At 37.8% G+C, this 27,911-nt stretch overlaps 3 protein-coding genes across 3 annotated transcripts; 2 read left to right on the top strand and 1 right to left on the bottom strand.

Annotated features, from left to right (window-relative positions):
- Positions 1 to 11,894: 11,894 nt before the first annotated feature.
- On the top strand, positions 11,895 to 15,039 carry LOC134633838 (signal-regulatory protein beta-2-like). The gene is made up of 5 exons (XM_065472116.1): positions 11,895 to 11,937; positions 12,038 to 12,361; positions 12,454 to 12,810; positions 12,899 to 13,015; positions 14,969 to 15,039. Exons 1-5 carry the CDS (start codon positions 11,895 to 11,897, stop codon positions 15,037 to 15,039), a joined length of 912 nt encoding a protein of 303 aa, XP_065328188.1.
- Positions 15,040 to 18,352: 3,313 nt separating this feature from the next.
- Positions 18,353 to 21,562, top strand: LOC134633841 (signal-regulatory protein beta-2-like). The gene is made up of 5 exons (XM_065472117.1): positions 18,353 to 18,395; positions 18,489 to 18,812; positions 18,905 to 19,261; positions 19,350 to 19,466; positions 21,492 to 21,562. Exons 1-5 carry the CDS (start codon positions 18,353 to 18,355, stop codon positions 21,560 to 21,562), a joined length of 912 nt encoding a protein of 303 aa, XP_065328189.1.
- Positions 21,563 to 22,358: 796 nt separating this feature from the next.
- Positions 22,359 to 27,549, bottom strand: LOC134633843 (uncharacterized). Its single transcript, XM_063482966.1, has 4 exons — positions 27,507 to 27,549; positions 26,986 to 27,330; positions 26,478 to 26,822; positions 22,359 to 22,423 (listed from the first exon to the last, which is right to left on the bottom strand). Exons 1-4 carry the CDS (start codon positions 27,547 to 27,549, stop codon positions 22,359 to 22,361), a joined length of 798 nt encoding a protein of 265 aa, XP_063339036.1.
- Positions 27,550 to 27,911: the final 362 nt, after the last annotated feature.

A 27,911-nucleotide genomic window follows, 5' to 3' on the forward strand; every position in this document is an offset into this window, starting at 1 on the left:
GAGGGCTTTTGAGCTGGATTGATATGTAGACACAAATAACTCTTGGATTTTTAAATTGGGTTAGAAATGTACTTGTTCTTCTAGCTAACCTAATTTTCTTCTCCATGTTTATTAACAATTTTGTTGACAGAAATAAATAGTTACAGTGATAATTTTCACTGTTAAGTTTTCCCAATAGACGTAAATGCTATGAAAGCCATCTATGAATGATTTTAAAAAATAAATATTGTGGAGCTTTTCTCTTCTCTTCTTTTCACATGTTTCTAGATATTCTTGTATCTGGATTTATTTCTCCATGTCATGTATCAAAAGGAAAGATGGAAACAGTGGATGTATTACTTCCTTCTTAGTAGACAGAAATAAAATAGTGTATTTATATACAATTATATTACATGAAATGAAAAAATCTATTTTATGCAATTTCTTTAAGTGTTCAGCGTGGCTACTTTTTAAAATGTTGATGCATGCTTTTATTTTGTGTTCATTTTATTCAATTATGACCTTCATGTTTTGAAAATATCTGAGTCAGTGTATGTTGATTTGAAATGAATAAAAAGTTACTGACTTTTGTCTTGTTTATTTAATGGACTCAGTTGTACAATAGTTAAATAACACAAATAAACTAGAAGGACATCAAATTGCATTCTTTATGTCAGAAGTAGGCCTAACATTTTTTGGCCTCTGTCATTAATTATGGGCGCATCAAGAATGAATTTAAAAATCACAGTAAAATAACTTTATTGGGCGACTGTGACACTTGTTCAGCTTCAGACTTATCTCACACCTTTAGGAAAACTCAGTGGGACTGAAGTTAAAGCTGTACTGTTCAACATATGTGAGCATATGGGCAGTACGGTGGTGCACTGTTAACTTTCGCATGAAGGTTCCTGGTTCAAATCAATCATATGGTTGTCTGACATATGACAGCAAGGTATGTACATTAACAGGTTACCTTGGCAACCAAAGTCTGGAATGCCTGTCAACAACTTATACTTGATGACAAGCAATGCACGGCAAAGCAATGTGCAACAAGCAAATTCTTCTGTGCAGATACACTTTTACCTTTTTGTAAGCAAGCATATGTTAAGGTGGGGGCTTAACATATTTTGTGGGAGTCTGTTGGAGCGAGCTTGACAAAAAGGGACTTCGAACAAACTTTTAAGTTTCACAGTTCAACTTTCATAGAATTTTTTAAAGTGCTCTTGAGCAACTGTTCTGCAGACTTTTTGAAGGTCTTTCAAAAATTTTACTTTGGACAAGTTTTACTGTTTTGCACTCATTTTTATTCCAGATTGTTTTTTTCCTCAGTCACTTAGTACTGGCCTAAACTATCTTAGGGTGTGAACCACTTACACAGAATAGATGACTTAGCAAAGAACCAATTTTGAATTGTATTTTTTGTTACAAACAGTCTGTCACAGTTTGACAAGAAATAAGGCATTTCCCAAAAACTTGTGGAATTGTTGCATGGTGTATTGGAAATTTAAGGAATTTGGAGAAGCACAGGATAGTTTAAAAAGGGCTTGGCTTAGAAAACTACATAACAGATATTTACTTTCAAGGTATTCAGAATCATATAAGCTCAATTTTTGTCTTGTATACTGTATTTTCATCAATTTTTGCTGTCAGTCAGTCTGCTATTTCCCATCTTGGTACTAAAATATAAAAAAAAATAGTAGTGGCACAACATTTTGCACAGTACAGGATTTTATTGTTGTGTTATACAGTGCTAAAGTCTAGAAGTATAGGATGTAGAGTGAAACATAATGTGAAGCTATCTGAAATAGCTGGGTCACGATGGCATCTAAACACAATGATCAGAAGTGAAGAAGTAAATTAATTTCGGACAGTTTATGCAGTTTTTTTGTTAACAGTGTATTTTGAGCCACTGCAAAGTGTTTTTGTTTATATATATTTGTAATAGACAATAATTATTCCAATTTCTGACAACAGGAAATGTTTCTAAAGTGGTAAACTATGGTGAAAGTCCCAGTAGTGGAACTGATCACAGCCACAGAACAAGCAATTCAAAACAACAACACTGCAGACATAGAAACAGAGCAACTGGGGACAAAAGTTAGCCTGTCTTAGCAATGCAAAGCCCCCAGATCCAACATCAGTATGGAGGAGAGGAAGGCACTCACATCATTTAGTAATATCAACAACATTATCATCCTTTTGGTAGACAAGGGTAGATGCACAGCTTTGCTAAACCAGAAAGACTGTCATGAGAAAATCTTGTTACTGCTCAGGTACAAGAGTACTTATGAGCCGCTGTCTGAAGCAGTTAGAGCAAGACAATGTTACTGACTGGACCTCATCCCATAGGCTATACCCAGGGGAAGCTACACATAGTCTGTATGGTTTACCAAAGGTATATAAACAGAGTGTACCTTCAAAGTAACTGTCTGTATGATCAGCTTGTTTACCTACAGCAAGTTTCTGACATCGATCCTCAAGGCATTTCTCTAAACACCACATCCGGAACACCTTGAATTTTGTTGAGAAGATGAGCGCTGACATTATGGAGGCAAATGAAACAATGGTCTTGTATGATGTTACATCTCTTTTCACTTGTCTTCCAGTCATTGAAGCAGTGGAAGTAGTAAGAGATAACAGGATGACCCCAACCTCAGCAAAATGACCACTCTCAGCACCAAACAAGTGTTTTTTCTCTTGGAACTGTGTCTTAATTCCATAAATTTCATATACAAGGATGAATACTACAGGTGGAAACATGGTTCTTCTGCTTCACCCATTGTGGAAAACTTGTGGATGGAAGAGGTGGAAAAGAGGGCTTTGTTATCCTACCGTGGAACACCATTAAGTCATTAGTTCAGGTATGTGGATGACACCTGGGTGAAACTCAAATCTCAGGAACTACCACAATTCACTAATCACACTAATCGCCAGCCGCCGAGAAGGATCGTGATGATGACATCGGATAAACGATGTCATCATCACGGGGCTTCGCATCAAACCCCGGTCATACGCCCGGGCGGTCGCCGCTGACAATGTAGGAGGGCCAGGAGAGGAAGATGTCAACTCCACGGAGCTTCAAGTGGTTACCTTTCTACGGTCCAAAGGTGTGGAAGTGGATTATAACAACATTGAGGCTTGCCATCCTCTACCCCGAAGAAATGACAGTGACAAACCAGCCATCATTGTGAGATTTGCTAACAGAAAACACAAAACAGCACTGTTAAAACAAGGGAAGAAACTGAAAGGATCCGATGTCTTCATGAATGAACATCTGACAAAAAGAAATGCGGACATCGCCAGGAAAGCACGTTACTTGAAGAAACAGGGAAAAATTCAAAATACATGGACCACCAACTGTAAAGTATTCATTAAACTAAATGGAACACCGGAACAAGCCAAAGTGTTGGTCATCAGAAATATGGAGGAGCTGGACAAATACTGAGGTTCAACTTACACTGGAGGTATGAATACACACATGACGTGACACACAACACAACACATGGCACAGTCTAAAAGAACTTCATCTGCATCCGGCAACAATATCAATATAACTCATTGGAATTCTGTTTATGATAATCTGGAACTGAGAACATTTCGATACACAGACCATAATGTTCTAGACTTAGAAAAGGATATAGACCCGGAAAATAATTTCTTCTACAACATCAGCAATAACTGCTGCTACTTCACTGATGAACAGTTTAAACACACCATCAACACGGAAAATAAATTATCAATAATCCATTTTAATAGCAGAAGTCTGTATGCCAACTTCAACAATATAAAGGAATATCTAAATGAGTTGACAAATCCATTTGGATTATTGCCATTTCTGAAACATGGATCAATGCGGAAAAAGGACTGGACTTTGGACTGGAGGGATATGATGTGAATTTTGTAAATAGAAGGAACAAAAGTGGAGGGGGAGTGGCTGTGTATGTGGATAAAAACCTAAATTACAAGGTGGTGGAAAGTATGACAACTGCGATTGATAATTTATTAGAATGTATAACAATTGAAATTTATAAGGAAAAAGAGAAAAATGTAATAATTAGCTGTATATATAGAACACCTGGCTCTAGTATTCAAGTATTTAATGACTTCATAGAAGAAATATTCTCTAAAACAAATCAACAAGTTATGTTTATCTGTGATGATTTTAATATTGACCTGTTGAATCCGAAAAAGCATAAAATGACAGACGAATTCCTAAACACTATGTACAGTTTGAGTTTACATCCTAAAATAACCAGGCCTAGCAGAATTACACCACATTGTGCCACCTTACTTGACAATATTTTCACCAACAATATGGAAAACAACATCGTGAGCGGATTATTAATTAATGACATCAGTGATCACCTACCAGTTTTTGCAGTTTATAACACTAATTATAAGAGAAATCAGCATGAAGAACAACTGAGATACAGACGAGTAAGGACAGAAGAAACTATGAATGCACTTAAGAACGATCTATTAAATCAGGACTGGGACAATGTGTACAAAGAAACTGATATTGATATTGCATATGGTATATTTTTAAAAATATTCATGGAATTGTACGATAAAAACTGTCCAACAATAAAATACAACAGAAAGCACAAATATTCAGATAGACCATGGATCACTAAGGGTTTACAAAATGCATGTAAAAAGAAAAATACACTCTATAGGGAATTCCTAAAACATAGAACAAAAGATGCTGAAAATAAATATAAAAAATACAAAAATAAGTTGACCAATATTATACGTGTATGTAGAAAGGAGTATTATAGTAAAACATTGAACAACAATAAACATAATATGAAGGGAATATGGGATGTTTTAAACGGTATCATTAACAATAATTCTGGACAACAAAGTTATCCGCAATATTTTATTGACAATGGCAATATTATGGAAAACACTGCTGATGTGGTCAACAGCTTTAATCATTATTTTGTAAATATTGGACCAAATCTGGCAGAACAAATTCCTGACTCACTGCCATCAGTAGACTGTAGTGAATGCCTGATTGATAGGAACCCTAACTCAATATTCCTCACAGCAGTGGAGGAAAAAGAAATAATTGACACTGTACACATGTGTAAATATAAAACATCTACTGATTGTAATGATATTGACATGATAATCATCAAGAAGGTCATTGAAGGAATTGTAGGACCTCTAACATATATTTGCAACTTATCATTTCAGACTGGAAAAGTTCCAAACAAAATGAAAATAGCTAAAGTTGTGCCGCTGTATAAAACTGGGGATAGACACCACTTCACAAATTACAGGCCGGTTTCTTTACTACCACAATTCTCCAAAATCCTAGAAAACCTGTTTAATAAACGATTAGACAAATTCTTAGATAAACATAAATTACTCTCTGACAGTCAATATGGATTCAGATCAAAAAGATCAACATCTCTGGCATTAATCGAATCAATTGAGGAGATTACGAATGCCATAGATCAGAAACAGTATGCAGCTGGACTATTTCTGGATCTCAAGAAAGCATTCGACACAATCAATCATGACATATTAATTAATAAACTAGAACGGTACGGGATCAGGGGGGTTGTACTGCACTGGGTGAAAAATTATTTAAGTGACAGGAAACAATTTGTGAAGCTGGGTGTCCATTCCTCATCATGCTTGGACATTGCTTGGGGTGTTCCACAAGGCTCTGTACTGGGTCCAAAATTATTTATTATTTATATAAATGATATTTGTAAGGTATCTGATATATTAAAACTAGTATTATTTGCAGATGACACAAATATTTTTTGTTCTGGGGGGAATCTAAAGGAACTGCTGGATACAGTTACTTCAGAAATGTGCAAAATTAAAAAATGGTTTAACAGGAACAAACTATCTCTAAATCTAAGTAAAACTAAAATAATCTTATTTGGGAATTCCCTTAGAAATGCACAAGCGCAGATTCATATAGATGGTGTGGAAATTGAAAGAGTACTTGAACATAAGTTTCTTGGTGTGATTATAGATGATAAATTAAACTGGAAGTCTCATATAAATCATATACATAACAAAATTTCAAGAAGTGTTTCAATCTTGAGTAAAGTAAAACACATTCTGGACCACAAATCACTCCACATTCTCTATTGTTCCCTGATTGCACCGTATTTGCATTACTGTGCAGAGGTTTGGGGCAATACCTACAAATGTTCGCTATCATCAATCTTTATATTACAAAAAAGGGCCATAAGGATAATCCATAAAACTGGTTACAGAGATCATACAAATCCACTATTCTTAAAATCAAAAATTCTAAAATTCACAGATCTGGTTCATTTTCTCACTGCACAAATTATGTATAAAGCAATAAATAACCTGCTTCCTGACAATATTCTAAAACTGTTTTCTAAAAGGGAACGGGGTTACAATTTGAGAGGGGAATTAAATTTAAAACATCCTTGTATCCGCACAACATTAAAAAGTTTTTGCATCTCTGTGTGTGGAGTGAAGCTGTGGAACAGCTATTTATTAATTATATATATATATATATATATATATATATATATATAATTAATAAATAAATTAAAAAATTAAAAAAATTAAAAAAATATATATATACACTTAACATATAATGTAATTGCAAGGAGGTATTTCTGTAGTCTATTGATTACTAGATAGTGGAAAAGGGGTGGGATTAAATAAGCTTATGCTTCTTCCTGCTCCTTTTTGAACATGAAAGTTATTTGTAGTTGTGGTTGCTCGTTTTCCTTTTGTTTTGCTTTATTTATTTGTCTCTTTGAATTGTATGTTGTTGTACTTTTTTAACATGTTCAAAGTAAAGATTCAATCAATCAATCAATCAACATTAACTCTGTGGACAAACACATCAAGTTCACCAGGGAGGATATGAAAAATAACAGGTTAGCCTTCTTAGACTGTGAGATTTCCATCAGTAATGTGGGACATTTAAAAGGTGATGTATACCATAAACCAATGAAAAGCTCCAGGAAATCCAGGAGACAAGAAGGATGACTGCTGCCTAAGGGAAAACCCTTAGTGATACCTTATGTGTCAAGAGTATTGGAACAGTTGAGAAGCATTTTCTCTAAACACCTCATCTCTGTGGCTTTTAAACCTCAAAACATGCTGCACCAAAAATTGGTCCAAGCTAAGGATTGGATCCCCCAACACAAACAGAGTAATATAGTGTACGCTGTAAAGTCTCAGGAGGATTGCCATGATTTATACATCGAGGAAACCAAACAACCTCTGGCTAAGTAGACAGCACAATACAGAAGAGCCACCTCGTCAGGCCAGGACTCCGTAGTCTATTCATACCTACAGGCCAGTGGCCAATCTTTCAGTGATGAGAATGTACACATCCTGGACAGGGAGGAATGCTGGTTTGAGCAGAGAGTTAAGGAGGCCATTGACTTCAAAAGGGAAAGACTATCTCTGAATCAAAGAGGGGGCCTAAGGGTACATCTTTCACCATCTCACGATGCTGTGATTGCAGCCGTTCCTCAACTCTCTGCTAATGGTACTCATGGTCGATGATCAATGATCAATTTTCTTTGATCAGTAGTTGTTGATCAATGGTCATTACAATTTGCAGTTTTCGCCAGTGGTGCTAGTTTCAGTTATTTCAGAAACGCTACGTCGAGATGAACAGAATTAACCTTTTGGGATTATGATCTTTCCCTAATTTGCAAATACAAAAAAGAAAACAACAACAACAAAAAAAGAATACATTTGTTATCTGAACTGGAAGCTTGCTAAATAGCTGTATAGCAAAAATGGTCTACACATCACAGACAATCCCTTTGATGCATTTCGCAACCTTCAGTTATGGTCATTTAAGTTTAAGTTTAAGACTTGAGCAAACATATGGATTCATTGATCAGTGTAAAATAATGCATGTTATGTGCTTTTTCACGCTTGGTACTGGCTTCATGGAATGAGCATGTAATATGCAGAACAAAATTCAATTGATGCTCAAACACCCAATTGATGGGAGTTTATGCAGAGCCTTATACAGAGGGAACATTTGTCTTGCCAAAGATGTGACTTCATAACTATTATTGTGAAGCCACCAAATCAAAGCTAAAATCACAATTAAATCTGGCATTATTGTAACTTTTCAAGCCTTTAGCTTCTAGATTTCCAGTTACGGGTCGCTGCTTGTGTGGTTGACCGGCTGAGCAGTTTTGCGTTCTTTTTCTGACTTTAATGCTCTTATAATTGTTGTTTTTCGCCGTCTACTCTGTATATTTGTATTCTTTTCCTTTTCCTCATTTTTGTGATTTTTCGGATTTTTTTCGACACTCGACATGACCCCAAGGCTCACCTACACCAGGGACTCCCTCATCCAGCTGCGGCTGCAGCAGCAGCCCGGGCTCTGGCTTTTCCGCTTCGCTTCCACGGACTACTTTCCTGAGGAAATACTGCGTGGACACGGAAATCACCTGCATGAGTACAGAACTGCCTCCGGTCTGGCATTTACGGAATCAGGGTTACAACAGTGACGACGACAGCACGCTGCACATTGATGGCTTTTCACCACCTCTTCATATGGACAAAGACCGCGAACGCACCGGGAAGCAACATACATACAGACACACGGCGGCGTGTGTCTGTATGTAAACAACAGCTGGTGCTCTACAGTTACTGTGAGGGAGAAGCTGTGCACTACAGATATCGAGCTTCTGGCTGTTTCCCTGCGCCCCTACTATCTCCCCAGAGAATTCCCACAGCTTTTCATCATCTTGGTTTACATCCACCCCAGAGCTGATGCAGCTAAAGCCACAGTGTACTTCACCAACACTCTGGACAAACTGGAACAATTATCACCGGACTCTCCCAAGTTCATCCTGGGTGATTTCAACCACTGTTCCCCTGACAAGTCGCTTAAAGGGCACCAACAGTATGTTACATGCAGCACACGTCAGGGGAAGACTCTGGATAAATGATATGGCTCTATAACAGATGCATTTAAAGTGCTACCCCTCCCCCCTCTTGGCTCAACAGACCACCACACCATCCTGCTGACCACTGCTTACACCCCAGTCATCAAAAGGATTAAAAAGGTCACCAAAAACATCAAGCAGTGGACAGCGGAAAGTATCCTCACTCTACAAGGATGTTTCGAAGCCACTGACTGGGACAGCTTCTTTCTCCCTCTGTTGACATTGACAGACATGTCAACACGGTGACATCATACATCTCCTTCTGTGTTGACAACATTATCCCCTCAAAAACAACAAACCCTGGATCACCAAGGAGCTCAAGGAAATCCTTAATAAAAAAAAAAGAAGAGGATTTTCTTCACCGGCTCTCCACTGGATAAAAAGGTCAACAGGGAGGTCAAGAGGGCCATAAAAACTGCTAAACTGGAGTATAAAAACACAGTTGAAAAAAAATCACCACTGGGGACCTCCACTCAGCCTGGCAGGGCCTCAAAATCATGGCCTCTGTGAATACTGTGGTCACCACCCCCAGAACCATCCAGGTGGAGGGCAGCAACCCCTCCTCCCTCCCTGATGACCTCAACACTTTCTACACCAGGTTTGAGATGGACAAAATCACCCAGCTTGTGGAGTCCAGATCCTCACTCAAACCTGGCAGCTCTGCACTCACCTTCAGGACTGAGGACATGGTGAAAGCCCTCAGGAGGACCAGGGAGAGGAGCTCACCCGGCCCTGAGAACATCAGCAGTCGAGTTCTGAGGCACTGTGCAGGGCAACTAGGAAGTGTGCTCCGGACTCTATTTCAACACTCAATTGACAGTCACACCGTCCCCCAGCTGTGGAAACACTCCACAGTCATCCCCATCCCCAAAAGAAACAACCCAAAGTCTCTGAATGATCTTCATCCTGTGTCCCTCACCTCCCTGGTGATGGAGATGGGATGGCCATGGAGAAGATCATAAAACAGCACACCGTAAGAGCACCTGACCCCCTGATGGACCCACTCCAGCTTGCTTACCATGCACGCAGAGGTGTCAATGATACAAAAATCTTCATCTTGGACTCCATCCACATACATCTGGAGCTCCCTGACTCCTCTGCCAGACTTCTGTTTGCAGATTTCATATCAGCATTCACCACTCTGCAGCCTCATATCCTGGCCACTAAACTTTACTCCCGATTTCACCTGGATGATCAGCTAATCCTGTGGATATTGGACTTTTTGACCAACAGGACCAACAGTTTGGGTCAACAACTCTCTTTCTGGTCTCCGTTCCACCTCCACTGGCTCCCCCCAGGGCTGTGTGCTTTCCCCCCTGCTCTTCATCCTCTACACCGATAACTGCAGATCCACACAGCCCAACTGTCACCTGGTGAAATATGCTGACGACACAGTTCTCCTGTCACTGCTGTCAGGCCGCTCAAAACACCACAGGCCCGCTCTTCAGGAGTTTGGAGAGTGGTGTGACAGCTCCAAACTTGAACTGAATGTGAGCAAAACCAAAGAGATGGTGGTGACGTTCTCCAGTAGGCAGAGGGATCTGGCTGCTTCAGTCACCACCGCCATCCATGGGAAGCCAGTGGAGGTAGTTGAGGAGTACAAATACCTTCTTTGACAACCTCCTGAAATTCTTTGCCAACACAGAGGAGATTCTCAGGAGGTGCCACCAACGGCTATACCTCCTTAGGAAACTCAACTCCTTTGGAGTCAGCTCACCCATCATGATGACTTTTTACTATGCCTTCCTGGAAAGTATCATGACCTTCTCCATTACCTGCTGGTTCCACTCCTTCAGCCTTCAGAACAGGAACAGACTGCAGCACACTGCCGCAGTGTGCTCTAAAATCATTGGCCTGCCTGTCAGAACTCTGACACAGGTTTTCAACCAACATGCCCTTAGACAGGCAGCCAAAATCATCAATGACCCCTCTCACATTCTTCACCCCGCATTTCAATGGCTCCCATCTGGGCGACGCCTCTGCTGCATTTCCTGCAGGACTGAGAGGAGGAGAGCCACCTTTGTCCCCAAAGCCACCATGCTTTTTAACTCCAGCCAATAAGATCATTTCCCATACCCATAAACATAAACTACTCTACACTCTTTTTATACTGCCGACACTTTACTCACTTTTACTCACTTACAGTTATTTATTCACCTTTCAGTCAGTACAATTTTAAAACTGTAATTTTAAAACTGTGCATATACTGTATATTCTGTGTATTTATTATCACACTCTTATTGCCTGTTTATGCCCTGTCCTTATCTTCAACACCATGCTGCTCTGTTGTATCTTAATTGCCCTTATCTTAAATAAAGTCTTTCTGATTCTGATTCTGATTCACCACGGGTTCGTGTGTGTGTGTGTGTGTGTGTGTTGGTTTTTTTTTTTTTTTGGGGGGGGGGGGGGGGGGGGGGGTTGGTGTTGGGTGTTTAAGCAGCTACTGACCTGTTTACAATGTAATTTGCTCCCAAAAATGCCCATAAGCTTTGGTTTTTGAAGAGGCTAAACCATTTGCTTCAGGCAAGCAACATGTATTCAGGCCTTCTCGTCGGCTCTTTTAAGGTACAAAATGCAATGATAAGTCAAAATGAACAATGGACGTATACAGTTTACTTTGAAATGCAAAATGTGATGATTTTCTGGGTTATTTCTTGCGGTAAAAGCCACAAACAACAGTTGGGACTGTGCTGATTACTCTTTTAGTGCTTAAGATTTATTGAGGATACTTTTTAACAAGAATAACTATAACCCGTAGGGAACAGTGTTCTAGTTAACAAAATGGGCAGTTGCAATACAAGATGAAAGAAGATGAGAGCTTTTGCAAAGCTCAGGAGGAGGCAAATGTGACAGGAAGTGTTCATTTGAATCTATTCTGTACTGACCAATCAGCAGCATTTTACTGTCTTACCGAATACAGTGATTTCACCTCCTTCATTCAGTGAAATACCAGCCAACTCCTCAACAAGGAGCAGTGTCACGATGGTCATGTTCTGGATTATATTGCTTTTATTTCATCAAGGATGTAAGTGTGCATTTAATTTTATTAAAGATGTTCTAGATTGAGAATTTAATGTCAAATAGATTTGTAGAGAAAACCATAACTTTTCTATATTCTAATTCAGATACTCTAGTTCCAGTGAAAACTGTTCAGCTTGGTGAACCAGCGAACATAACATGTGCTTTGCCCGATGTGGTCAGCATTAGAGGAGTCCACTGGTACAAGCAGAGTGTCGGAGATACTCTCAAATTAATAGTGACACTGTTTGAAACTGCAACACCTCAGTATGGTCAAGAAATATTTAAATCAAGATTTCAAACACATTATGATAAGAAATTTAGCAACCTGACCATTTTGAAAGCAGTCCAAGACGATGAGGGAATCTATCACTGTGGAATCATAGAGTGGATTAATCCTGAGTGGACTGGAACATATTTGTTAGTAAAAGGTAAGTTAGTAATACACTACCATACTTTTATAAACTTTAAAAGTGTTTCAGGGCATGTTATGAAGAATGTATTTGTGTTTTGTATTCCACAGGAAATAATCAGACAGCATCAAATTATACTGTTGTTCAATGGCCAACAGTGTTAAATCCACTGCGTTCAGGAAATTCAATGACTCTCCAGTGTTCAGTCTATTCTGACTCTGACCAGACGTGTCCCAGAGATTATAATGTGTTCTGGTTCAGAGCTGGATCAGATCAATTACACCCAAACATCATCTACACTGATGGAAACAGACACAGTGAAAGTGAGATAATATCAGACTCACAGGAGAGGTGTCTTTATCGCTTCTCTAAGAATGTCAGCTCATCTGATGCTGGGACTTACTACTGTGCTGTGGCCACATGTGGGGAGATATTATTTGGAAATGGAACTAAACTGGACATTGAAGGTATTTTGTGTTAAGTACTTTAATCTATACTATATATTCACAGCTGATAACAGTTTTTGAGAACTGATTTTTGGTTTGTTTTTTGTAGTGCAGCCAACACAATCAGCATTTATTCAAATGGCAATATTAATAGTTTGCTTGGCCATTTCTCTCTTTGGAAATGTTGTCTTGATTTGCAACCGAAGAGTATGTAAACCATTTCAAGGTAAGTGTTATAAAAAGCTGAAATTATTTAAAAGGCTAAACTTATTTCAGTCACATTTTCAAGACCCAAAATTTATGGATTATACAATCATGACAGAAGTTATACTGTAAAACTATAAAGAGTACTGTAGAAGATTACTGTACATGTTTTCAATGACGATTGAGGTGTAGCATTGTGATTTGTGTTCCTTTGTGTACTTCATTTATACAAACAAATTTATGCAAATAATTCATTTTTTGTTAGTGATCAGTGACAATAATTTGTGAGTTGAATGCCAAATTCGGTGCACTTCACTACTGTATTTTTTCATTAGTATGTAATGAATGTAATTTGTTTTGCTATATCAGATACTCCAAACAAGACCTCAAACCAAGCAGTACATGATCGTGTAAGTAATTAAAATTATTGGTATTCTGTTAATATTTGTCAAAAATGCCTTAATATCACTTGATATATGTTTTACTTTTTAAATGTTACACAGACTAAAGCCGATGAAGAACTAAACTATGCTGCACTGCATTTCTCTGAAAGAAAAACAAGGGGAAAGAGGAAGACTGAGTTTGCTGAGGATAGTGTTTACTCTCAAGTTAAATGCTGATGCCAATGACAATGTTTAGGATTTCCCAAAATTTAAATTGAACCTGACATAAGTTCCTATATTTGTAATTCTTTTGTATTGTTATTTTTTTTGTCTTACTTAAATATTACCTGTGAACAGTTAAATTGTTTCATCAATGACAGTATGTGGCCTCTAAAGACCAGAAATTTAGATTTTTTTTTCATTTCTGCTTTGCTTATGTGATTTTTGACTGTAATAGCTAGTCATGCTTTCTGTGATTAAAAAAATATATTATGTTGATTGCTGCAAGTGTTTTTTGTTTTTTTTGTGTGTGTGTGTTTAAGTTGGGCCACTACAGGCAAGGAATGAATTCCTATGTCAGTTTTGAGACTTTGAGGGGTTTTTTTGCTTACATTTTATTTCAGCCTAACAGAAAGTAAATGTCCAGCACATATTTTCATGTATGTGATACATGCTCAAACATCCGGGTAAAGAAATTCCAGGAAGTTGATTCTGTTCATCTAAATGTAACATTTTCAGTGAGAGAAGCATTTCAGGAAGACAGGGAGGAACACTGGGTTAAGTGGAAAGTCAAAGAGGCCATTAACATGACATAGCAATGACTCTAAAATGAGGAGGGGGCCCAGGGTACAGCTTTCACTATCTTACAATGCTGTGACTGTAGCCATTCACCAACACTCTGTGAATGGTACTCAGGGCAATTGATCAATGATCATGACAATTTGCATTTCAGCAATCTTAAAAGTGATCTCACAGCTCACTGTTAATCAGTAAATCAATGGTGCTAGTTTCAGTCACTATGCAAAGTACTGTTTATAAGGTTGGGGAATCCTGCAGGCCAGTCAGCAAAAGGAGAGGGAGAGAAAAATAGAGGAGAAGGAGAGGGATAGAGAAAGGGAGAGAGAATCTGCTTTATAGTAATTGTCTGTGAGTATCTATTTGTACACATGTGCATGTGAGAACACTTGTGTTCATAAGCTTTGTCCATGGAAGTCTCTAAGGCTACGTTCACACTGCAGGTCTTAATGCTCAGTTCCGATTTTTTGATCAAATCCGATTTTTTTGTCTGCTTGTTCACACTACAAATAAAATGTGACAGCAAACGCGCTCTAGTGTGAACCCTCAAAGCAGCCCGCATGCACAAAAGAAGACGTCACTCTCAACGCACTCTGTTTAGACCCAGACAAAACAGTATTGTTTGACTGATGGCCCTTAATATAAAGACCTCATTCGGACTTTACGTTTCCCAATTTTGCTTTAAGCTTTAGAGAGGAGCGGTGCTTCAAAGGATAGTTGCAGATTTCTGTCAGAATCTGCAGATTAAACAGTACAAATAAAATGTTCACGTTTCTCCAACGTTGTCTTCCAAACAGTTTCACTAGCATCTACACGGGATGGCCAGGAAGCGTTCGCGATGTCTTCTCGGGCGCTTCTCCGGGGCTGATAATTGGCGCCTGTCTTGTGTCAGTGACGTAAAAGATGGATTTAATTCGACATGACCATTCAAACAGCAGTCGCTTTCTAAAACATCAGATATGCATCGGATTCAGTACCACATATGAAAGTGACCCAGATCGGATTTGAAAATATCGGATTTGTGCTGTTCACACTGTCATACCATGATCGGATATGGGTCGCATAGGGTCAAAAAAGTCGGATTTGATGCGCTTTCGCCTGCAGTGTGAACGTAGCCTAATGGTGTGTGTGGGAAGCCACAGCCCTGCCCTCCAGGACATAAAGTAGGTATGGAGGAGACCTGGGCCACAGACATTCAGAGGCGCCTCAGAACACAAGAGCCTCAGGAGGACCACCACAGGGACAATCACAGCAGAGGAGAGCCCCGGAAGGGGGTCGCCCACCAAACTTTTTGTTTGTAGAAGAGAAACTGAGTTTGAGCATATTGTGAAGAATGTCTTTGTGTTTTGTATTACGCAAAAAACAATCAGACGACATCAAACTATACTGTTGTTCAGTGGCCCACAGTATTAAATCCACTCTATTCATTAGATTCAAGGACTCTCCACTGGTCAGTCTATTCTGACTCTGAAACATTTCTCCCAGTGATCATAATGTGTTCTGGTAAAGAACTGGATCACATAAATTACACCCAGCTCAGATATAATGAATGTGAGAAAATATCTGACACTCAGGAGCTTATCTGACCTTAGTTTGCCTGCCTATCGAGTCCACTTATTGATCCGTGCACCTGCACCAGCAGTGATACTGACCAAATGTCTGGGGGAAAACTACTGTAATCATTAATTACAGGCTAACGCAAAAATGTTGATGTATTTAACCAGGGGAACCCCATATCAAAGAAGTTAACTAATTTAAAGATAAAAAAAAATGATTTTGATCAGAAAAAAAGATGATTTCAGAATCACAGGAATCCACTCAACACTTTAATGTGCCATTGGAATTTATTTTAGTTTGATATTTTTCAACAATGATTTGGGGTTATGAAATGTGAATTATACAACGTGTTTTGTTGGTCCCAACAATACTACCATAGCTTATGTTGCAGTTAATAAAAGTAACCAAAGAGGTTGTGTTTCCATAGAATCAGCTGAACAACAGTTTTTTTTTTTTTTAGAAAACACACAAAAAAAAACATTTTTATTGGAACTGTTTATTTTAACACGTAACACCAATCTTGTCTAACAGCAGCATACACACAGTCTTGTGTTGAGTCTCTCCTCTTCCTGTTCCCTCTGTTTACTCTCACTGAGGAGTAATGGACTGCAGCATCGGTCATCATCTGAAATTACAGGTATTTTAGAATTTATGTCATCAACTTCAACTCAAGTAAGATTATTGGAAGAGTCAGAAATTACATATGTGCAATATATCTACTACTATTTAAAACAAATCTTATAATATTATTCTAATATTTTACAACATATCTTAGAATTTTTAATCAGCATTTCTATGTGGTTGGGTCGATAAGTTTTTGCACAATGAAATTTTTTAGTTATTTTACTTCCATCAAAGTGGATTTTAAATCAAGTAATTGCATATTTTCATCTTTAATTAAAGTCTCTCAGAAGTAATGATGGGCAAAGTTTCACCAATCTGCAAAAGAAATAGGTCTACAAATTGTGGAATAATTTCCAAATAATGTTTCTCAATGTAAAGGGACAAGTCAGAAAATCAATATTGGAGGCTGGTGATTTTCAGGTCTTCAGGTGACACTAGATTAAAAACACAGTCAACACAGTTAAGATGCTCAGTTCTAAAGCCTCCATCTCTAATGGTACGGGGTTGGTTTGTTCTACAAATCCAGTAAATAATTCTACAATTTCATTTGTAAAACTAACTGTATATACACCTATTAACTTTATTCCAACACTTTGTATTGTAACAAATTTAACAATACATTGTGATATCTTTATTATATGTGGTGGGTATGAATTTGCTAATCTCTTTTCCAAAAGCATGCTGCAGAATATATAGTAAAAGCATATTTACCAAATCATTTGCTTGCCCCACATTTGACACGTCACATTCAGCATGATTGGTGGCACGTGTTTCCCCTAAAGAAATAAGATTGAGTGATATGATTGGAATAATAATGTGGTAACATTAAAAATATCCAAATGAATGGACAGACACGTTCCATCCTGTGGTGTGCCCAGTGCACCTCCAGTTCTCTAATTATACAATGTTATTATACCAAGTATTTCTACAGAAGTTTTAAGTGATGGATCTTTAGTATTTATTTTTGCAATGCAATGTTGTGATATGACAACTGTTCCTTTTCAAACACACATCTACTACTACAAAATAAAACATAGGAAAACACAAAGGGAAGAAGATGACTACAAGTGTTCCACTGAGTGTTCACTCACACTAGTATTGTGTAACAAGGTTATATAAATGCAGTGATTTATTTTTATTGTAATTATGTGTTCTTGTTGTTGTCCTGGTATGATAAAGTGAAACATATATTTGGATCTTAAACATAATTTTAGTTTAAAAATCTATCTTTACACACACACAAACACATGCACACACAGTTACGATAAACTCACCTTTGCAATGCTGACAAACATTTATCCCTCTGGGGTACAAAAGAAGAAGCACAATCACAGAAATGCAACAACCTAGCAGAATAACAACAACAGGGCCTAATCCTGCTCCTACATTAGTTAAAAGAGAGAGAGAGAGACTGTTTAACTTAATATGTGATCATGGAATTTCTCAGTTGTTGCAGAAATGTGCTTATAATCAACAATATTCTGTTGTTGTAGAGCTACAGACAGCTTATGATGAATCTTTAACAATCATGGCATAGATCTAACAAATTGCTTGATTAAAATCACTTTTCTTCCCCATTCTGATGATTTGTTGGAGCCTCAGCAGGTCTTTTTGGCCATATCTACATTCACTGAGCTGCTGTTGCACATATACCTTCACTCATTCTGCCCCGCAGACCGTGACAAAAAAGCAGTTAGGACTGTGCTGATTATACTTTGAAGGCTTAAAGTTTTTATCAAGAATAGTTTTTTTAACAAGAATAACTATAACCCATAGGGAACAGTGTTCGAGTTAACAAAATAGGCAGTTACAATACAAGATGAAAGAAGATGAGAGCTTTTGCAAAGCCCAGGAGGAGGCAAATGTGACAGGAAGTCTACATTTGAATCTATTCTGTACTGACCAATCAGCAGCATTTTACTGTCTTACCGAATACAGTGATTTCACCTCCTTCATTCTGTGAAATACCAGCCAAGTCCTCAACAAGGAGCAGTGTCACGATGGTCATGTTCTGGATTATATTGCTTTTACTTCATCAAGGATGTAAGTGTGCATTTTACTTTACTAAAAGTGTTCTAGATTGAGAATTTAATGTCAAATAGATGTGTGGAGAAAACCATAACTTTTCTATTTCAGATACTCTAGTTCCAGTGAAAACTGTTCAGCTTGGTGAACCAGCGAACGTAACATGTGCTTTGCCCGATGTGGTCAGCAGTAGAGGAGTCCACTGGTACAAGCAGAGTGTCGGAGATACTCTCAGATTAATCGTGTCACTGTATGAAAGTGCAACACCTCAGTATGGTCAAGAAATATTTAAATCAAGATTTCAAGCACATTATGATAAGAAATTTAGCAACCTGACCATTTTGAAAGCAGTCCAAGACGATGAGGGAATCTATCACTGTGGAATCATAGAGTGGATTAATCCTGAGTGGACTGGAACATATTTGTTAGTAAAAGGTAAGTTAGTAATACACTGCCATACTTTTATAAACTTTAAAAGTGTTTTGAGGCATGTTATAAAGAATGTATTTGTGTTTTGTATTCCACAGGAAATAATCAGACAGCATCAAATTATACTGTTGTTCAATGGCCAACAGTGTTAAATCCACTGCATTCAGGAAATTCAATGACTCTCCAGTGTTCAGTCTATTCTGACTCTGACCAGATGTGTCCCAGAGATTATAATGTGTTCTGGTTCAGAGCTGGATCAGATCAATTACACCCAAGCATCATCTACACTGATGGAAACAGACACAGTGAAAGTGAGATAATATCAGACTCACAGGAGAGGTGTCTTTATCGCTTCTCTAAGAATGTCAGCTCATCTGATGCTGGGACTTACTACTGTGCTGTGGCCACATGTGGGGAGATATTATTTGGAAATGGAGCTAAACTGGACATTGAAGGTATTTGGTGTTAAGTACTTTAATCTAAACTAAATATTCTAAGCTGATAACAGTTTTTGAGAACTGACTTTTTGTTTGTTTTTTGTAGTACAGCCAACACAATCAGCATTTATTCGAATGGCAATATTAATAGTTTGCTTGGCCATTTCTCTCTTTGGAAATGTTGTCTTGATCTGCAACCGAAGAGTATGTAAACCATTTCAAGGTAAGTGTTATAAAAAGCTGAAATTATTTAAAATGCAAAAATTTATTTTTATCACGTTTTTAGGACCCAAAATGTATGGATTATACAAACATGACAGAAGTTCTACTGTAAAACTAACTGTTTTCTATGGCGATTGAGGTGTAGCATTGTGATTTGTGTTCCTGTGTGTACTTTATTTATACAAACAAATTTATGCAAATAATTAATTTTTGTTAGTGATCAGTGACCATAATTTGTGAGTTAAATGAAACATTAGATGCATTGTATTTTTTTTTTGTTAGAATGTAATGAATGTAATTTGTTTTGCTATATCAGATACTCCAAACAAGACCTCAAACCAAGCAGTACATGATCGTGTAAGTAATTAAAATGATTCAGTTAATATTTGTCAAAAACACCTTGATGTCACTATGTACATAACTGTTTTACTTTTTAAAATGTTACACAGACTAAAGCCGATGAAGAACTAAACTATGCTGCACTACATTTCTCTGAAAGAAAAACAAGGGGAAAGAGGAAGACTGAGTTTGCTGAGGATAGTGTTTACTCTCAAGTTAAATCCTGATGCCAATGACAATGTTTAGGATTTCGTGAAATTTAAATTGAACCTGACATCAGACCCTATATTTGTAATTCCTTCATGTTGTTATTTTTTTTTGTCTTACTTAAATATTACCTGTGAACAGTTAAATTGTTTCATCAATGACAGTATGTGGCCTCTAAAGACCAGAAATTTAGATATTTTTTTTCATTTCTGCTTTGCATATGTGATTTTTGACTGTAATAGCTAGTCATGCTTTCTGTGATTAAAAAAAATATTATGTTGATTGCTGCAGGTGTTCTTTGTTTTGTGTGTGTGTGTGTGTGTGTGTGTGTGTGTGTGTGTGTGTGTGTGTGTGTGTGTGTGTGTGTGTTTAAGTTGGGTCACTACAGGCAAGGAATGAATTCCTATGTCAGTTTTGAGACTTTGAGTTTTTTTGCTTACATTTTATTTCAGCCTAACAGAAAGTAAATGTCCAATACATATTGTCATGCACTGTGATACATGCTCAATCATCCGGGTAAAGAAATTCCAGGAAGTTGATTCTGTTCATCTAAATGTAACATTTTCAGTGGGAGAAACGTTTCAGGAAGACAGTGAGGAACACTGGGTTAAGTGGAAAGTCAAAGAGGCCATTAACATGACATAGGAATGAACAACTCTGAACGGAGGAGGGGGCCCAGAGTACAGCTTTCACTATCTTACAATGCTGTGACTGTAGCCATTCACCAACACTCTGTGAATGGTACTCAGGGCAACTGATCAATGATCATGACAATTTGCATTCCAGCAATCTTAAAACTGATCTCATAGTTCATTGTTAATAAGTTAATCAATGGTGCTAGTTTCGATCACTATGCAAAAGTACTGTTTATAAGGTTGGGGAATCCTGCAGGCCAGTCAACAAAAGGAGAGGGAGAGAAAAATAGAGGAGAAGGAGAGGGATAGAGAAAGGGAGAGAGAATCTGCTTTATAGTAATTGTCTGTGAGTATCTTTTTGTACACCTGTGCATGTGAGAACACTTGTGTTCATAAGCTTTGTCCATGGAAGTCTCTAAGGCTACGTTCACACTGCAGGTCTTAATGCTCAGTTCCGATTTTTTGATCAAATCCGATTTTTTTGTCTGCTTGTTCACACTACAAATAAAATGCGACATCAAACGTTCTCTAGTCTGAACCCTCAAAGTGGCCCGCATGCACAAAAGAAGACGTCACACACAACGCGTTCTGTTTAGACCCAGACAAAACAGTATTGTCTGACTGATGGCCCTTAATATAAAGACCTGTTTCGGACTTTACGTTTCCCAATTTTGCTTTAAGTTGTAAAGTTATTTTGTTATTTACATATGGCCTAATAATTATCCTTATTGCTATTTTAGAGAGGAGCGGTGCTTCAAAGGATAGTTGCAGATTTCTGTCAGAATCCGCAGATTATACAGTACAAATAAAATGTTCACGTTTCTCCAACGTTGTCTTCCCAACAGTTTCACTAACATCTACACGGGATGGCCAGGAAGCGTTCGGGATGTCTTCTCGGGCGCTCCTCCGGGGCTGATAATTGGCGCCTGTCTTGTGTCAGTGACGTAAAAGATGGATTTAATTCGACACGACCATTCAAACAGCAGTCGCTTTCTAAAACATCAGATGTGCATCGGATTCAGTACCACATATGAAAGTGACCCAGATCGGATTTGAAAATATCGGATTTGTGCTGTTCACACTGTCATACCATGATCGGATATGGGTCGCATAGGGTCAAAAAAGTCGGATTTGATGCGCTTTCGCCTGCAGTGTGAACGTAGCCTAATGGTGTGTGTGGGAAGCCACAGCCCTGCCCTCCAGGACATAAAGTAGGTATGGAGGAGACCTGGGCCACAGACATTCAGAAGCGCCTCAGAACACAAGAGCCTCAGGAGGACCACCACAGGGACAATCACAGCAGAGGAGAGCCCCGGAAGGGGGTCGCCCACCAAACTTTTTGTTTGTAGAAGAGAAACTGAGTTTGAGCATATTGTGAAGAATGTCTTTGTGTTTTGTATTACGCAAAAAACAATCAGACGACATCAAACTATATTGTTGTTCAGTGGCCCACAGTATTAAATCCACTCCATTCATTAGATTCAAGGACTCTCCACTGGTCAGTCTATTCTGACTCTGAAACATTTCTCCCGGTGATCATAATGTGTTCTGTTTAAGAACTGGATCAGATAAATTACACCCAGCTCAGATATAATGAATGTGAGAAAATATCTGACACTCACGAGCTTATCTGACCTTAATATCTGACCTTAGTTTGCCTGCCTATCCAGTCCCCTTATTGATTTGTGCACCTGCACAAGCAGTGATAGGAATTAGGACAGGAGCTTCAGGAGTTTGATGCTGGTGGTGGAGATGAAGTTGGGGGCTTGGATTGAGCCTAAGCAATATGGGAGAGGCAGAGAAAGGGAGGAGATGGGTTGCATAAAGCCGTCCACAAGGGAGAATGACAGAAGAGCAGTGAGATTTAACTATGCTGAGTGGAGACTGATTGGCCTGAAGAAGGCGGGCAGAAAGATGATTGGACTAGACCAGTGATGTCAGCAATGAGCTGTAAAAGCGATGTAAAGTCTAGTTCAGGGGTGGCCAATTCCAGATACATCTGTCTGCCTGAGACAGATGTGTGCCTATAGATCTTCCTTATTGAACTTACCCATAAGCTTCATTTAGAATATACAAAAAATGCAAATAGTGAAGTTGTGCACACATGCATACATGTCAAGACCAGCTCTGAACTACAACATTCAAGAAAGAAAAGAAGTAAGAGAGAAATCATCTAAAAAAAAATAAATAAATAAAAAAAAAATTATAATAATCAGATTGGAAATGAACATTACTGAAATACCACCACTACAAAATAATGGCCAGGTTGGGTTAATACCTCATGAGGGCCTTCAGCAGGTCAGTCTTCATATTTCCTGTTTCTTCAACATAATTCTTCATGAAATTAATAGTCAGTTAAGCTGATTATTGTTGTTCTAAAGTGAATATTCAATTTATTCTTTCTCAAATGCATTTATTTTACTTCTAAAAGTAAAAGACTGATTCATATGGTGATACTGACCAAAAGTCTATGGAAATACTACTATAATCAAAATCAGAAGCTAACGCGAAAGTTTTGATGTATTCAACCAGGGGAACCCATATCAAAGAACTTAACAAATTTAAAGATAAAAAAACAATGACTTTAATCAGAAAAAAAGACAAATGTGCAACAATGAGATGCTAAAAAAATGTTTATTTCATCACCATGTGTCAATCTTGAATATGTTTCTGCAGTCATGCAATAGAATGCCTTAAGAACGTATTTTTGCTGTTACTGTGTCTGTTTGTCAACATGAGTTGTAAACCATAAAAATGGATTAAACTTTTCAATTCCAACAACCTACTGCACAACTTTCAGTATTGGATTAATGGATTGTTGAATTCCATTCAACACTCTTTAATGTGCCAGTGGAATTCATTTTCATATTTGTCCTAAACCTTCATAGGAACCGTTTTATTTGAACACATATTAGAAAGGCCAGAGCGTCTATTAAAGGACTACAACTCCTGCCCTTTCTGGCCTATGCTGATGGTTGCCGCTGAGTGTGGGACTCTTGTCTAACAGCAGCATACACACAGTCTTGTGTTGATTCTCCCCTCTTCCTGTTCCCTCTGTTTACTCTCACTGAGGAGTAATGGACTGCAGCATCGGTCATCATCTGAAATGACAGGTATTTTAGGATTTATGTCATCATAAAGCTCACATGTGTGTCCTCATTAGCATAGGGATTTGTGTTGGTGTGTGGGACAATAGCCTTGGGTTTATATTGTTAAATAATAATTATGAGACAATGTGTTTCAGGTCATTTTACAGAGAAATATGAAAATAATGTAATGAGTAGTGTAACAAATGACTTTCTCTGGTGAGTAATTAAGTAACATTCTGCATTACATTTAAGAAAAGTGTTCAGTGTAATATATATAATACATATTTTTTTGATCAATTACCCCAACACACATCACAACAAAGTGGGGTAATATCTCCAACATGCAGGCTTTGGTTAATTAATTGGCTTTAATATGCTGCCTAGAGATGGTGGGGGCTCCAGCATATATAGTAGATGATGTGATGCCTCAGATCATGAGTTGATCCTGTCATTCTCCTTTTTTTTCCTCTTTCCATAATTATAATATTGTGCAGGCTTTTTAGATTTTTTCCTGCAAAGTCTAATCTGGCCTTCTGAGTCTTAAATTTAACCACTGGTTTGCACCTTGTTGTAAACCTTCTATGTTTCCAATCATATAGGTGTCTTTTGACACCTTGTAGACTTTCACACTAACACGCCTACCTCCTTGAGAGTGTTTTTGACTTGGTAAGATTTTGTGGAGTTGTTCTACTAATCCAGTAAATAATTCTACAATTTCATTTGTAAAACTAACTGTATGTGCACCTATTAACTTTATTCCAACACTTCATATTGTAACAAATTTAACAAGACATTGTGATATCTTTTTTATATGCTGTGGGTATGAAATTGCTTTTCCAAAAGCATATTTACCAAATCATTTGCTTGCCCCACATTTGACACGTCACATCCAGCATGATTGGTGGCACGTATTTCCCCTAAAGAAATAAGATTTGGGGATATGATTGGAATAATAGTATGGTAACATTAAAAATATATGAATGGACAGACACGTTCCTTCCTGTGGTGTGCCCAGTGCACCTCCAATTCTCTAATTATACAATATAGTTATACAAACTATTTTTACAGAAGTTTTAAACAATTGATCTTTATTTTTGCAATATAATGTTGTGATATGACAACTGTTGACAACACACATGTACTCATCCACATCTATTCCAAACATCGGTTTATAAGTTCAAAATCAAAATGAAACATAGGAAAACACAAAGGGAAGAAGGTGAATACAAGTGTTACAGTGAATTATGGCATTTACTCACACAAGAATTGTGTAACAAGGTAATATAAATGCAGTGATTTATTTTTATTGTAATCCTGTGTTCCTGTTGTTGTCCTGGTATGATAAAGTGAAACATACATTTAGATCTTAAACATAATTTTAGTTAACACACACACACAGTTACGATAAACCTACCTTTGCAATGCTGACAAACATTTATCCCTCTGGGGTACAAAAGAAGAAGCACAATCACAGCCGCACAACAACCTAGCAGAACTCCAAGAATAATGAGAACAGGGCCTAATCCTGGTCCTACATTAGTTAAAAGAGAGAGAGAGAGACTGTTTAATTTAATATGTGATCATGGAATTTCTCAGTTGTTGCAGAAATGTGCTTATAACCAACAATATTCTATTTTTGTTGCGCTAGAGACAGCTTATGATGAATCTTTAACAATCATGGCATAGATCTATCAAATTGCTTGATTAAAATCCCTTTTATTCTGATGCTTTTTTGGAGCCTCAGCAGGTCTTTTTGGCCATATCTAAATGCACTGAGTTGCTATTAGTGGCTGATCTAGGTTAACGGGCAGTTGAAAACATATACCTAATAAGGTGTCCAGTTAGCGTATACTTAACATGGCAACATGGCCAATAACATAAGTAAGTAATTTTGTGTGTTGTAAGCAATTATTGCTTTGTGTGTAGCACTTCATACGAAAATAAGATAAACAAAGAGCTTAAAATGGGAAGACACGCACTCAAACAAACTCATATATGAGTGTAGGTATTTGGCCGCCTACACATTAAACCTAAACATTAAACCCACATTAAACCGCCTACACATTAAACCTACAGCTCCTACAGGAGCTGCTGAGCCTTGGAAACCAATGCCATGGAGGTCCAAGGGCACAGTATTTGTGCTGCTGTTAAAGCTTGCGGAAGTTTGTAACATCTATTGAGTCTGCAAAGCATTGGTGACTTTTATGCACTATGCACTATGCTTCTCAGCACTCAACAACCCCACTCTGTAACTTAATGTGGTTTGCCACTTTGAGGCTTTGTTCCTTTCACTGCAATAAAAACATTTATACTGGAGCATGTAGGAGGAAAGAAATTTCATGAACTGTTATCACTGTGGCATCCTATAACAGTATCATGGTTGAATTCAACAAGTTTATAAGAACAACCTGTTTTTTTAAGCAAATGTTTGTAAAGGCAAACTGCTTGGATAAGTGCTTTGTTTTATATACCTGTGGCAGTTAAACTAAAATGATAGCTATTAAGATTAGAGGTCTGGAAGGTTAGATGAAACGAGAAGTGGTGCAATACATTTGTCTGTACTATGTAATTTGAATAAAGTGTGATATTTAGAGACTACCCCATGCATTGTGCTGCATGGGATTAATGACTATGGATTGATTATAGTGCTTATGCTTAGTTTGATGTTTGTGGGTTGTTTTTTTTTTTTTACTAACTTTTAGTGAGATAATTTAAGATTTAAAGACAATTACAGATACATACGTGTCTCCACCTTAGTTCCTTCACCAAGCAGGATCTCCCCACATGTGACAACAGCACAGTAGTAAGTCCCGACATCTGAGGAGTTCTGTATGGTTTTGGTCATGCTGTAGACACATCGTCTCTTAAGAGCTTCATCACTGTTGTTCACGAGAGTGTAAATGATGTTTGGAGCAAATCTTTCAGATCCAGCTCTGAACCAGTACACTCTGTGGTCATCTGGACATTGGAGTGCTTTTTCTTTGTTCTTGGAGAGAAGTGAACATTCGAGTGTCACAGAGTCTCCCAGAAGAACAGACTCTTTCTCTGGATTTTGTTTCACGTAGACAGATTTCTGATGATTGTGATCTGTGAATTAAGGCAGAATTGCAACCTAAACTATTTGTAACTGATTTAACTGATTTGCATCAATGACACTGAACCTTTCAGTGATATCAGAATCAGAATCAGAATACTGTATTAATCCCTAAGGAAATTATGTAATCTTGGTACAAAAAGGGAAACACATTACCTTTCACAGCCAAGAATGTGCCACTGCTGAACATCTGTGAATATGTGGCTCCCGTTTGACAGAAATATGTTGCTTCATCCTCTTTGCTGACATTTCTAATAGTAAATATATATTGAGATGCTTCTTTATTCACAGTGAAACGTGAATCTTTAAATTCATCAGATAAAGCTATTTGGTTAAAAACAACAGAAGCAACACTTCGGGGCAAGTGTCCCAGAGATTGTTTATACCAATGAAAGGATTTTAACTCCTTCTCAGAGACTTCACAGCCAAAAGTAACATTGTCACCAAGTTCAACAACAGTCAAAGTGATCAGCTGAGGAACCTCTGAAGTTTGAATCACAGCTGAAGAAAAAAACAAATAACAACAGAGTTACAACACAAAAGGACAAAATCAGTGCTATTACATTAGAAAGGTTGTTACATAGCCATCACTGAGATGCACGATGGGTTTCACGAACAGTGCAGTGCAAGCAGAAGTTTCCCATCATATTTTTCTTGTAGGAAAGAACTGCACTTACCTGGTGTGCAAAGAAGAATCAAAGCTGTTATTCTCACAATCATTGTGGTACAGCACTCTAGTCTCACGCTACTGATCTCTTCTTGCTTATATGGAAGGTTTAGTCACAAGGTTATAAAGGTTTCCAAAGCAGAAATCAGTGATTGGCTGAAATGTAGGAAATTACCCCTCCCCCATTCAGCAAACCTTTCATCAATTTTCATTTGATAAAAGATGTCTTATATAAACTGACACAAACGTATGTCTTTCTTTGTACCTTGTGATAGCAGTGTGTTATCAGTTATCAGTGTCTTTATTAAAGCTACTTAAATTGTGACTGAAGTTATTGTTTCTGTAATTATTAGTTGATTATTGTTAGTCACAAGCTCTGTAAATCTTTAACATCAGAAGATACTACTTTGCCACT

Source organism: Pelmatolapia mariae, linkage group LG2 (assembly GCF_036321145.2).
Source record: "Pelmatolapia mariae isolate MD_Pm_ZW linkage group LG2, Pm_UMD_F_2, whole genome shotgun sequence".
Lineage (NCBI taxonomy): Eukaryota > Metazoa > Chordata > Actinopteri > Cichliformes > Cichlidae > Pelmatolapia > Pelmatolapia mariae.

What these genes read in the sequence shown, in the direction of transcription:
- LOC134633838 (XM_065472116.1), top strand. Translation starts at nt 11,895, where the DNA reads ATGGTCATGTTCTGGATTATATTGCTTTTATTTCATCAAGGAT. An exon ending in GCTTTTATTTCATCAAGGAT is followed by an intron (nt 11,938 to 12,037) that starts GTAAGTGTGCAT and finishes ATTCTAATTCAG; the next exon opens with ATACTCTAGTTCCAGTGAAA. An exon ending in AACATATTTGTTAGTAAAAG is followed by an intron (nt 12,362 to 12,453) that starts GTAAGTTAGTAA and finishes TGTATTCCACAG; the next exon opens with GAAATAATCAGACAGCATCA.
- LOC134633841 (XM_065472117.1), top strand. Translation starts at nt 18,353, where the DNA reads ATGGTCATGTTCTGGATTATATTGCTTTTACTTCATCAAGGAT. An exon ending in GCTTTTACTTCATCAAGGAT is followed by an intron (nt 18,396 to 18,488) that starts GTAAGTGTGCAT and finishes TTTCTATTTCAG; the next exon opens with ATACTCTAGTTCCAGTGAAA. An exon ending in AGTATGTAAACCATTTCAAG is followed by an intron (nt 19,467 to 21,491) that starts GTAAGTGTTATA and finishes TCTTCCCAACAG; the next exon opens with TTTCACTAACATCTACACGG.
- LOC134633843 (XM_063482966.1), bottom strand. Translation starts at nt 27,549, where the DNA reads ATGATTGTGAGAATAACAGCTTTGATTCTTCTTTGCACACCAG. An exon ending in GATTCTTCTTTGCACACCAG is followed by an intron (nt 27,331 to 27,506) that starts GTAAGTGCAGTT and finishes TTTTTTCTTCAG; the next exon opens with CTGTGATTCAAACTTCAGAG. An exon ending in CACATTCTTGGCTGTGAAAG is followed by an intron (nt 26,823 to 26,985) that starts GTAATGTGTTTC and finishes CTTAATTCACAG; the next exon opens with ATCACAATCATCAGAAATCT.